Source organism: Neomonachus schauinslandi, chromosome 2 (genome assembly GCF_002201575.2).
Source record: "Neomonachus schauinslandi chromosome 2, ASM220157v2, whole genome shotgun sequence".
Lineage (NCBI taxonomy): Eukaryota > Metazoa > Chordata > Mammalia > Carnivora > Phocidae > Neomonachus > Neomonachus schauinslandi.
Window position 1 is genome coordinate 117,232,780 of NC_058404.1, and position 12,134 is coordinate 117,244,913.

At 41.8% G+C, this 12,134-nt stretch overlaps 1 protein-coding gene across 1 annotated transcript in view; it reads left to right on the plus strand.

Annotated features, from left to right (window-relative positions):
- Nucleotides 1-216: 216 nt before the first annotated feature.
- The window catches only part of PPA2 (inorganic pyrophosphatase 2), an 84,410-nt gene continuing 72,492 nt past the window's right edge, over nucleotides 217-12,134 (plus strand). The window contains exon 1 of the mRNA XM_021680367.1: nucleotides 217-469. Within this exon, the coding sequence (XP_021536042.1) occupies nucleotides 295-469 (175 nt within the window). The 5' untranslated portion in view covers nucleotides 217-294. The remainder of the gene's footprint in view (nucleotides 470-12,134) is intronic.

Consider the following 12,134-nt stretch of genomic DNA (forward strand, 5'->3'; position numbering starts at 1 on the left):
ATGAATGCATATTTGCATTAATAAGCGGCCGTGAGCTCCTCAGGGGTGGTGGATGTTATCTTGCTCATCTTTGAACCCCGGCCTCGCTTTGGACAGCGCGCGTCACTGTCAATTCGCTGGGCGCTCTGTTTTCTCTTATCGGTCTCCAGGGCGGGCCCGAGACTGGCTGGGGCGGGGATCTAACTCCAAGCCCCCGGCGGGAGTGATGACTCCGGCCAGTAGGGGGCACCGGCGCGCAGCTGGGCCAGGGTCCCCCAGCGCCGCCCTGCGCGGAGCCCGACTGCCGTCGACGCCATGCGCGCGCTGCTGCCGCTCCTGCGCACCGGCTGGGGCTGGCGCGCGGGGTGCCCCGCTGCCGCCCGCTTGCCCCGGGGAAAGAGTGCAGGGCCCGGGCCGCACCGCGCCATGGCCTTCTACCGTACGGAGGAGCGCGGCCAGCCCTACTCCCCCGATTACCGCCTCTTCTTCAGTGAGTAGCTCGAGGGGCCCCCGGCGGGCGGCGCGCCAGGAGGAGGCTCGGGGTGGGGCCTGTGCGGTCCGCGCGGCCTCCACCCTCCTTCCTTCGGGCTTGCGGTGGTGGCCGAACAGGCCCGGCCACCTCCCCGCATGCGGGGGCCCGCGCCGAGCCACGGGAGCTGCCAGCGAGGGGGGCGGCGCACTGAGCCCCCAAACGCGGAGCGCAGAGACGCAGGGTGATGGGCGGCAGGGAGCGCCGCGCTGAGTCGCCCTGGGCCAGGCCAGCCGCCCTCCCCCAACGGCGGCAGACGCTCAGGGGCGCCCGCCGTCAGCGCGCCGCGCCCCGCAGCCTTAGGCAAGGCCCTGCCGCCGCTCAGGCTTCCGGTAATTTAGTTGTGCGAGGGAAGGGCAGAGTCCGCCGCTGGCGGGCTCCCTCGGTGGGCGTAACCACGCTCCTCCTAGTGAGGGCCGCCTACAGTTGGAAAGGCGGGCAGAACTTTGGAGATGCCTAGTCCAGTGGGTCTTTTTTGGGGGTGGGGATAGGGTTGGGGGGACTCTGGCGGAGGATCTCCCAGAAGCATGAATTTATATTCACAGGTTTGCACTTTGAATGCGATGCTCGATCAAGAGCCTGGCTGGCTCCGGCTAGCCCTGTCTCCTCACATTGAGCACGCCCCAGAGGACGAAGCGAACTGCGGGCCACTGAGCTGGCCGGCTAAGTCAGAAAACGACCCCGGTCTCCGTTATTCTCATTTTTCTTTGCACCCACATATTACACTTATGGGTGAAAATAGGTTGGTTGCGTTGCCTTCGTGCCTCATTGACTTCCGAGCCCTGAGGGGAGTAGTACCTTTTCTGTGAAGGCCTTGCCTTACCGCCCATCTCTTAAGAGCACTGGCTTTGGAAACTTTCAGATTTAAGTTCGAATCCTGGATTTTTCAGCTCTTAGCTCCGTGACCCCGGATGAGTTTCTTAACCTGCTACGCCCTGTTTTTTTCTTATCTGTAGAACAGGGCTGTAAGAATTTCATGATAAAGTGTATATAAAATGATTAGTCAGACAGTCTACAATATAAATTATTATAAGTAATACCTGTATTCATTATTGATATCTGTAATTTATAAAATATTTACACGTATCTTACGTGAACTTAGCGTCGAAGAGTATTTTATGGGAGAGAAAACGGAGTTAGTCTAGTTTTTGGATTATGATGTAACTGATATTAAAATATCCATATTCTTCAAAATTGGTTGCTTTTTTTTTTTGTTTTTCCCCTGTGCTGCATATTCTTTCCCATCCTTGTTTAGTCAAGACTCATCAGGTGGAGAGGAACCCTTAACAAGAAGTCCCAAATTTGAGTGGATTGTGTTCCAAAAGGTCATGTATGATGTGATTTGGGGCACAGTTTTCTATAGAGTGTTAAATGGCATTTAGGTTTTTGAGCAGATAAAAGCTTGTCTAAACGCATAACATGGTGAAAATATTCTGGATTTGCTGTAAGTACAGTAGTAATAGACCAAGAAAGTCAATAAATATTTATGAAGTGTGCTAGAAACAGTTAGCCATGGCACTGAGGAGATTTTAGTTATGGGCCCTGCTCTCAAGAGAGTCATAATGTCAGTATAGGTAATTAAGGAAAGATATAAAAACACTGAAAAATATTTTACTTGAATGTTAACTGAGAAAAAACAGTCTCAAGGAGCCTGGGGCATATGGGATAGTTGACAGAGCATAGGCTTTGAAATGGACTCCTAGGCCTTCATCCTGACTCTGCCCTGTGCTCTCACTGTGTGTTATTTGGGCAGGTGATTCCTTCATTTCTTACAGGGCGTTTTTTTAGCTGTGATAGAATACAGTTGACCCAGCAGTGATCTTCAAGGTCCTTGGTGCTGATCTTCCTTGAAGGCATTGGATAAACAGTAGATATTTTAACGTTCTGTACTGGGACAGGGCCTCTGTAAGGTACTTCCAAGGCTATATTGGCCTTACGCTGTGGTTTCTTTCTTTAGCTACAAGTGTATTCAGACTCAACGATTTTTCTATAACTAGAATGCCAAAAATGTCTTTTTTCCCACTGAGTTAGGATAAATGATAAAAAAGAAGAGAAAAGGTTTTACTGAGGTAAATGGGCAAGAATTGGAAGAGTGTGGTTTGGGAGAGGGGCCAGGTGGTGAGATACTGAGTGGAAGGGTATGTCAGGTTAAACAGTTCCTGATCTAAAACGCCAGGTGGCATCCTTGGCCCAGCACTGTTTACTGCTTGCTGGCAAGGGTAGGACAAAATGAAAGGAAGCCCCTTTAGGGTAAGGAGAAAGAGGAAAACAGTGAACAAATTGCTTCTTATAAAGATGGTCTCAAATTGGATATTTTGAGCGTTGGCAGTGTCTAATGCAGTACTAGCGTGTAGTTGTATGTCACTTCAAAGAAAAACATGAGTGTAACACTACTTGGCTGAAAAGTGTTATTCAGCATTATTACAGTGAAATCATTTCCCACATTTCCAAATATATCCTAGTTCTCTAAAATACTACTGCGCTGGGAGGTGGACCATTTTTGAGCTTTATTTCTGTAAATGGTTTCTCTGTACTGCCGTTCGGAAGAATCAGAATAATAGGTTTAATATTTTTTTTCCTTTTAGTTAGTGTTAGACTTTGTAGAAACAGTACTGAAGTGAGATGGGATGATATAGGGGAAAGAACATCCTGGCAGGAATCATCGGTTCTTGGTATCAGCCCTGGCCCTTTATTAACTTTCTCTGTGGCCTTGACTGAGTCATTTAACTTACCTGTATCTCAGTTTTATTAAACCATGGAAAGAGGAAATGGGAATAGATGGTCATTTCCAAACTGTGCTGAGTTGAACACAAACATACCACAGTATATTATTAGGTTTTCTTTAAACAAAGTGCTTCATGGTTTCATAAATGAGCAGAACACTTCCCATTTTATTACCTTCTTGGAGAGTCACAGTGTGCATATTAAAGTTCTGGGAAATTCTGATATAAAGTAACTTGTCCAAAACTGCTGAACCCCAGAGCCCTTATTTCTCAGAACATTGGTTAACATCGTAGTGACTCTAGCGTTTCATGGAATTCAGCTGGGGAAGCACTGGGTGAGGTAATTTCTGAAACTTCCAAAAGCAAGTGTGTCAAAGAAACAGTTCTAGACTAGTAGTCAAATCACTTAGATTGTAGGCCTAGCTTGACTGTCTTGGGCATCAGTTGACATCCCTCAGCTCAGTTTCTCCATCTGCAAAATAGGGATAGTACTAATGATATTATAGAATTGCTGTGGCATTAAATGAGATCAGATGTGTAAGGTTATCAGTGTGTCACACATGGTACATGGTAAATATTTAATATATGTTATTTCTTTTTTCTTTTTGACTTCAAGTCATAAGACCAAAATTCTTGTCATATTCTGTGAAGGGAGAAAATAACGGGAGAAGCAGATTCCCTGCTGAGTGAGGAGCCCCAGGCAGGGCTCAGTATCACAACCCTGAGATCATGACCTGAGCCGAAATTAGGAGTCAGAGGCTCAACCAACCGAGCCACCCAGGCGCCCCCCTAGGTCTTAGTTTTAATGGATATTGCTCTGCAGTCTTTTGATTGTGAGATCATAATGAATTCATCATAATGAATCATAGACTTGTTTATGTGGGACCAAAGACAGCACCGCAAGTCAATATTCCTTGGATAGCCTGCATTTCCTTGTTTGTTTTGTTAATAACTTGAAAATTCATGGGGCACCTGGGTGGCTCAGTGGTTTGAGCCTCTGACTCTTGATATCATTGATACTCGCTCAGGTCATGATCTCAGGGTCTTGAGATGGAGCCCTGCTTAAGATTGTCTCTCTGTCCCTCTGCCCTTTCCCCTGCTTGCACTCTCTCACACACACACACACACAAAAATCATTATTTTTGTTTTTTTATGTTTTCTCAAAGATGAGTAGAAGCTATGCTTTTCATAGTTTGCATTTTGTTACTATGGGACGGGTGACTGATTCACTTGGAGTCACTGTGCTGTAGGTAATTCATGTTGCTTTTATTTAGAATAAAAATGAATCACAGTTCTTTAACAATGAATTTGTTTTATCATTCATAGGATATCATTTGAGGAGTAGGTGATGGTATGTGTCATTGACTCTACCATACATTTGGACTTAATAAAATTTCCTGTGAATAATCCACACAATATGTGTTTGAGTCTTAAATATATGAGTTCCTGTAACCTTTTTTTAAGTTGGCTTATATCATAGAATTTGAATTATATAGAGGTCATGTAGAACATAATGGCTATTGTGTGAATATTGAAAAATTACTTGTATTTATTTGGTGTTTGTCATTGCTAAAGCTTCCAGTAAGAATCTCTGTAAATGGTTTTAGTAATAATATGTAATAGTATGATGGTAGTTGGCATACAGGTAGCTATTTGGTGTATACACATATTATCAAATACAGGTTTTGTACTCCATTCAACTTTCTCACTTGCTAATACCATTAATAAACTTTGGTCCTAATACAGTTTGCTGTTATGAGAGAAAAACGTAGGTAATTTACAAAATAATAGAATAAAATCTCATTTCAGTCTAGTCGAAGGGAAAGTTTTGACACAGTTTGGCCATGTCCAGTATATATTGATGGGCCTGAAACAATTCATTAGTTTATTATTTTTGACAAAGCGAAATACTGAAACAAAATGGCAGGGTGACTACAGTTGTTTGTCTGATCTGCCTCCTAGTGAATATCCTATTACAGTGATAGTAAGCGAATAAAAAAGGAGAATCCTAAAACAGCAAATAAGGAGGACCCATCAGAGCTGGAGATTTCAAAATATTTATAGAACATAAAAACAGTCAGAGGTATGGTTATTGATGAAACAGCTTGGAGGAAGTCCCAGCGTGTAAGTGTATGTGCTGAGGGGTGTATAGAATAAAAAGAAGCCAAACTGCTGTGCGGAACCTCAGAGTGGTTGTGGGTGTGCTGATGTTCAATAGGAGAGAGGGTGAGAGCGGGAAGTGGAGCTTACACAGGGGGGTTGATGTAAGTTTTATTATGGAATAGCACACAGATGTTTATCATGGAGGCTTGGGGTTTGTGGAATGGGCTGGTTGGTTTCTTCTACAGAAATTGAAGAAAGTGGAGGGACGTAGAACAACCCTCTGGTGTTGCTGCCCCAGCAGAGCCCTCTGCATTCTCACTTAGGAAGCCCCCAGTGTAATAGCCAACTTCTTACTCCTGTGTCTCCACGGGAAGCTGACCCTTCAACAAGCCTTTCCTGTGTACACATCAGTCTTTCTAGGCTCTTACTCTTAAATATCAACGAAATTGTCAAAGATCACCTTCAGTCAGGCTTTCCCTCCTACTGCTATTGCTGCTACTCTACCAAACTCTTGTCAAAAGGCGACTTGCTTGTGACAAATATAATGATCAGTTTTAAGTTCTTATGTGAATTATCACCAGAACTTTTCACAGTTGATCTTTTGTCTTCCTTGAAACTCTTTTTTTTTTCTTTTTGTCTCTGGGACAACACTCTTTTTGATTTTGATGGCTTCTCCAGCAGTCTCCTTTGCTGGATCCTTGGATTTCTGAACTTTTGAAATGCCCCAGGGCTCAGTACTTAGCCCACATCTCTGTCTGTTCTCTCTCCAGGGCTAGGGTTGGCTCATGTTTCCCGAAAAGGGCCCCGATAGTAAATAGTAGGCTTTGCAGGCCGTAGGGTCTCTGCCACAACTACTTAACTCCGCCTTTGTAGCACAGAAGTAACCAGAGAGAGTAAAAGTATGAATATGGATTTGTTCCAAGAAAACTTTATTTACACAAATAAAAACAGGCCATGGGCCAAAGTTTGCTGACTGTAGCTGTTGCTCGAGGTGATCCGGTTCAGCCCCGTGGCTTTAGATACCATCTGTGCCTCCCAGATTTGCAACAGCCTGAATCTCTCTCTCTCTCTCTTTTTTTTTAATAAAGATTTTATTTATCTGACAGAGACAGCGAGAGAAGGAACACAAGCAGGGGGAGTGGGAGAGGGAGAAGCAGGCTTCCCGCTGAGCAGGGAGCCTGATGTGGGGCTTGATCCCAGGACCCTGGGATCATGACCTGAGCCGAAGGGAGACGCTTAGCGGGGAGCCCAGTGTGGGGCTCAATCCCAGGACCCTGGGATCATGACCTGAGCTGAAGGCAGATGCTTAACCGACTGAGCTACCCAGGTGCCCCCAGCCTGAATCTCTTCTTGAACTCGAGATTGACACATCCAGTAAACATATTCTCTCTTCCCACCTAAATGTCTCAGAGACATCTCAAGGTTACCATGAACAGACCTCCGGATTCCTCTGCCCACTCGGTTCTTTCTTTCTGTCCTCACATCTGTAACCAGTAACTCAACAATCATTCTTGGTGCCTTTGTTACTCTTAACCCCACTTCTAATTCAGTAGTTTCTCCCTTCAGCTGTGCTTTTGAAGTGTATCCAGAAGACAGTTACTTCTCTCCACTTCCACCCTTGCCACTTTATCCATCTTCCACCTGACCAATTGTAGTAGCCTCCTGATTCTCCCCCCCTGCTGCCATCCTGATACCCCTGTAGTCTGCTTTCCACACAGAAGTCACCTTGATCCTTTAAAATGTGAGTCAGATCACGTCCAGGCTCTGCTCCAAACTCCAGTGGCTTTTCATTTCGCTCAAAATAAATTTCAAATATTCACCACAGTATACAAGGTCCTGTGTGACTAATACTGGACTTCCTCCCTGAATTTGTCACCTGCCACTCTTCCTTTTGATCAGTGTGTTCCAACCATCCTGGCCTCCTTGCACTGTTCCTCCCTAGACATCTGCTTGATCTGCTTCCTCACTTTATTTAGGTCTGTGCTGAAGTGTTACCTATCAGTGAGATCTTCCCTGACCTTTCCATTTGAATTTTATCTCTTCCCTTATTCATTCCTTTCTTGCTCTCATTTCTTTTCCTTTATGGCGCTTATTGTACCCAATATAGTAAGAACATACTCATATTCATTGCTTCTATACCTGCCCCCCCCACTAGAATATAAATTCCAAAGGAACAGGGAATTTGTATACCCAGGACTTACGTGTTCAGTAAATATCGAATGAATGAATTTAAGGAAATCTTATAAATTAAATAGAAAAAAGGAAGTAGAAGAGAATTTGACTTTTAAAAAGTCCAGTGAGTGTCCTCTGAGATTTTAGAAGCTCTTGTATCCATTAAAAAGGAAGAGGAAGCTGTGAAGAAAACATAATCACAGGCATATTAAAATACTGCAATTGTAAAGACAAAGAACTCAGTAGAAGGTGTAGTGAGACAAATGGTGATCTGTTGTTTTAAGCCACCAGCTTTGTGATCATTTGTTATGGCAGTCCTGGAAAACTAATACAGAAAAGTTAGAATATAAGGTAGAATGTAAGGTAAAGAAACCTACCAGAAAAGTTAGAATATAAGGTAAAGAAATCTACAGAAAGTAGAAAAAAATGTCAAAGAGATAGAAAAATGAGGTAGAGGAGACATGGAGGTTTAATCTAGGAAGTCCAATATTTGACTAACATGAGTGCCAGAAGGAATGGAGAGGTAATTATCAAAGAGATCGTAGAAGAGAACTAAGAATTTAAGGACCGTAGTGTTCTGAGTCCCAGACATATTGCAAAATCTCAGAAAACTGAGGCTTTTATAAAGAAGATCCTGAAAGTCTTGGGGCACAGGGCAGGGGAGGGTAGGAGAACAGGTCACCTTAAAGGAATGAGAATCAAACTGGTATTTGACTTATGAGCACAAAAGAATACTTAAAGCCTTCAAGATTCTGAAAAAAAATAACTTTCCTCCTAGAATTTACCAGGCAACCATCAATCTAGGGTGAAGACCAAATAAGGACATTTCAGACATTTAAGGACTTGGGAAATTTACCTCATATGCATCCTTTCTTACAGAATACAAGTTAGGGATATGCTCCTGCAAAACGAGTAAGTAAACCAAAAAAGATGAATGCAGGGGATCCAGAAAACAGATCTGAGCTGGAGACCAAAGAAGCAAAGTCTTAGGATGCCAGAAAATCATCCCGTCCATGTTGCAGCAAGAGGATAGAGATTTCCAAAGGGAGCTGTTTGTGTGTAGAGAGAATTCCATAGTCTTTGTGGAATCTGTGAGGCATTTGAATAATTTATAGATATGATTATGACTGACAATGGAAGAAACATGATTAGAAGCACAAGTCAAAACAGAAGCTGAACAGGAGAAGAAATTTAATTATAACATTATACTTGGCCAAAAATCAATACATAGACAGTGCTTCTCAAACTTACTTCAGTGTAAGAAGTATTTGTGGGTCCTTGCTAAAAATCTAGATACCCAGATTTCTCTTAAGATTCTGATTCCCTAGGTTGGGAGGTCCAGAGACCTGTTTAACAAACCAAGTTTTTCCTATCCTTAGAAAAATTTTGGAACTATACTAATAGGAAGAGCATAGAAAATTCAGTGTGATTATAGAACATTTATCAACCTTGAAATGAAAAAATAAAAAGGCAAAAGATAAAAAGTAGGAGAGAGAAGTATGAGGGGACTGAAGTAAAAAGCCAGTTAGTACGGTCAAATACTATATGTTTGGTGGAACAAGGAATAAAGCTATAAAGTGTTAAGATTGGTCAGTAGAGAATTTAAGAGGAATAGGTTGGAGGTCAAATGAACTAAACTTATCTCTTAGAATTGGAATCAGTAGATAATTTCTAAAATTGATAAGGTAAAAACTAATCATACAAATACATTATTTGGAGAGATGTAGATAATCACTAGACTTCAAGTAAGTTAAAGAGGTGAAAAATTTTGCTGACAGTGGATCTGGATTGGAGAGAGGTGGAGACTGATACAGGTTTTTAACCATGTACATAAATTGCTTTGTTTAAACAGCAAAACAGGTATTTTAAAAAGCAAATTGGCGGCAACAACTTGGTTTCAAATCTAAAGACACGAGCAGTCTGAGCTTCGAATAATGAAGTTCTGACTCAGGATTTATTACCGATTTATTCTGAGGCTCTGAGAAAGGGCTGTCTATACCGTGTGCTTCAGCTCTGTCCTCTTCATAGAGCGGTACATGTTGCCCCAGAGCTTGCCGCATATACCACATCTCTCTGTGACTCGTATGTAAAATGCACATTACCCTTTTCATTTTTCAGAGGATCAGGGTAAATAGCACCTATCTTTACATCTACCTTTGGAGAGTCTTAATACTCTTTATATGGAGCATGCTGGCATACTAATAGCGCTGACCCTAGAAAACTTAATGGGTTCTCATCCTTTCTGCATTAGGTCAATGATTAGCTTTCTGATTATGCCAAGAGGACTCCTTTGCCTTTGTACTTACTGGATGATGCTGATGTGGATGATGTAGTGCATGCCCTGTCTGGGCTGTGGCCATAGCTCACTTTTTAGCACTTTTGTATTCCGGCATCTACTGCATTACCTTTTACAAACTAAATTACATAATGCTAATGGGAAAAAAATGAGAAAATTAAGTTTCAGAGAAACTGAGTGACTTTATCAAGCTCAGTAACTAGAAGTCAGGCTCTTGGTCTCTGTATTCATTGCTCTGTGTGAGTTTTTGGTATATTGCCCATCAAAGCATTTTCATTATCTGACATCTGAAGCCATATTTTATTTTTACTGTTGCAGATATAATCCTTTCTATTCTTTTTTCTTCATTAATACATTTTTATCTATACAATTTTGTGATCCAGATGGTTTCTAGTAGGTAGTAGTTATCTGAGTCAGACCATTCACTCACTAATACTCCTTTTACTTTCCAAGATGCCAGTTAGATAACAACTTAAACCCATGTATTGGCATTACCATAGTCTTTGAATATCATGTTTAGATCCTGATTTAAAGAGATAGCTGCCTCAGCACACTTCATAAATCTTTAGCTTTTAGTGATCACAGCTTAGGCTGGTCCCATTTTTACTCAGGCTTGAGTAATATGCTTTCATCCTAATCTTACTGAGTTTGTTGGGGCTTGTCTCCAGTTAACAAGAACATTGGAGCTTTAGAGAAATTTAACACCAAATCAATGTGTTAGAGGTATCATTTATTCTTAATTACAAAGGCAGCCTAACTATTCTGTCAAATTTCCTATACTTCCATAATTGTAATAATGAAGTTCCCTGGTTTACTTGGTTACCTGAATTCTTAGAGCTGAGATTATTGTTAATTCCCATCACAGTGATAGGTCCCAAATATAATAATTGACATAATCTTCCAAAGGATTGTATTTTTCTCAAAACTACCTTGTCTTTGTGACTTAAAGCTGAGAAAAGAATCACAGATTGGTGACTGTTCATTGGAACAAGAGCTGACATTTATACTTTAATACATATTTTTCTTAACCTATTTTTTTTGCTTCATATTTATTTTTAAAATGATATACGGTAAAATTCAGTCCTTTTTTATGAACAGTTCTGAGTTTTGATAGAATATAGATTTGTTTAAACACCATCGTGATCAAGACACAGAACAATCCATCACTCCTAAACAGTTTCCATGTGGTCTCTCAAGTCACCTTCACCCTCTACCCTCAACTCTTGGCAGTCACTGATCTACTTCTTATGCATGTAGTTTTGCCTTTTCCAGAATGTCACCCAAACGGAATTGTTTGAGTCTAGCTTTTTTCACTTGGCATGATACATTTTAGATTTATCCATTTTGTTGTGTGTATCAATAGTTCATTCTTTTTTATTGGGTACTAGTATATCATTGAGCAAAATACCATTATATGGGTGTAGCAGAGTTCATTTATCCATTTACTATTTGTACATTTAGTTTGCTTCCAGTTTTTGGTGATTTTGAATAAAGCCACCTATAAACATTCACTTAGAAGTTTTCCTGTAAACATTAGTTTTCATTTCTCTTGGTCAAATACTTAACAGTAGGATTTCTGGGTCAAATGTTTAACTTTATAAGAAAATGCCAAACTATTTTCCAAAGTGGCTATATCATTTTCAATTCCCACTGCCATATCTTTTTTTTATTCTTATGTTAATCCCCATACATTACATCATTAGTTTTAGATGTAGTGTTCCATGATTCATTGTTTGTGCATAACACCCAGTGCTCCATGCAGAATGTGCCCTCCTCAATACCCATCACCAGGCTAACCCATCCTCCCACCCCCCTCCCCTCTAGAACCCTCAGTTTGTTTTTCAGAGTCCATCGTCTCTCATGGTTCGTCTACCCCTCCGATTCCCCCCCTTCATTCTTCCCCTCCTGCTACCTTCTTCTTCTTTTTTTTTTTCTTAACATATATTGCATTGTTTCAGAGGTACAGATCTGAGATTCAACAGTCTTGCACAATTCACAGCCCTTACCAGAGCACATACCCTCCCCAGTGTCTATCACCCAGTCACCCCATCCCTCCCACCCCACCCCCCGCTCCAGCAACCCTCAGTTTGTTTCCTGCGATTAAGAATTCCTCATATCAGTGAGGTCATATGATACATGTCTTTCTCTGTTTGACTTATTTCGCTCAACATAATACCCTCCAGTTCCATCCACGTCGTTGCAAATGTCAAGATCTCATTCCTTTTGATGGCTGCATAATATTCCATTGTATATATATATACCACTTCTTCTTTATCCATTCATCTGTCGATGGACATCTTGGCTCTTTCCACAGTTTGGCTATTGTGGACAT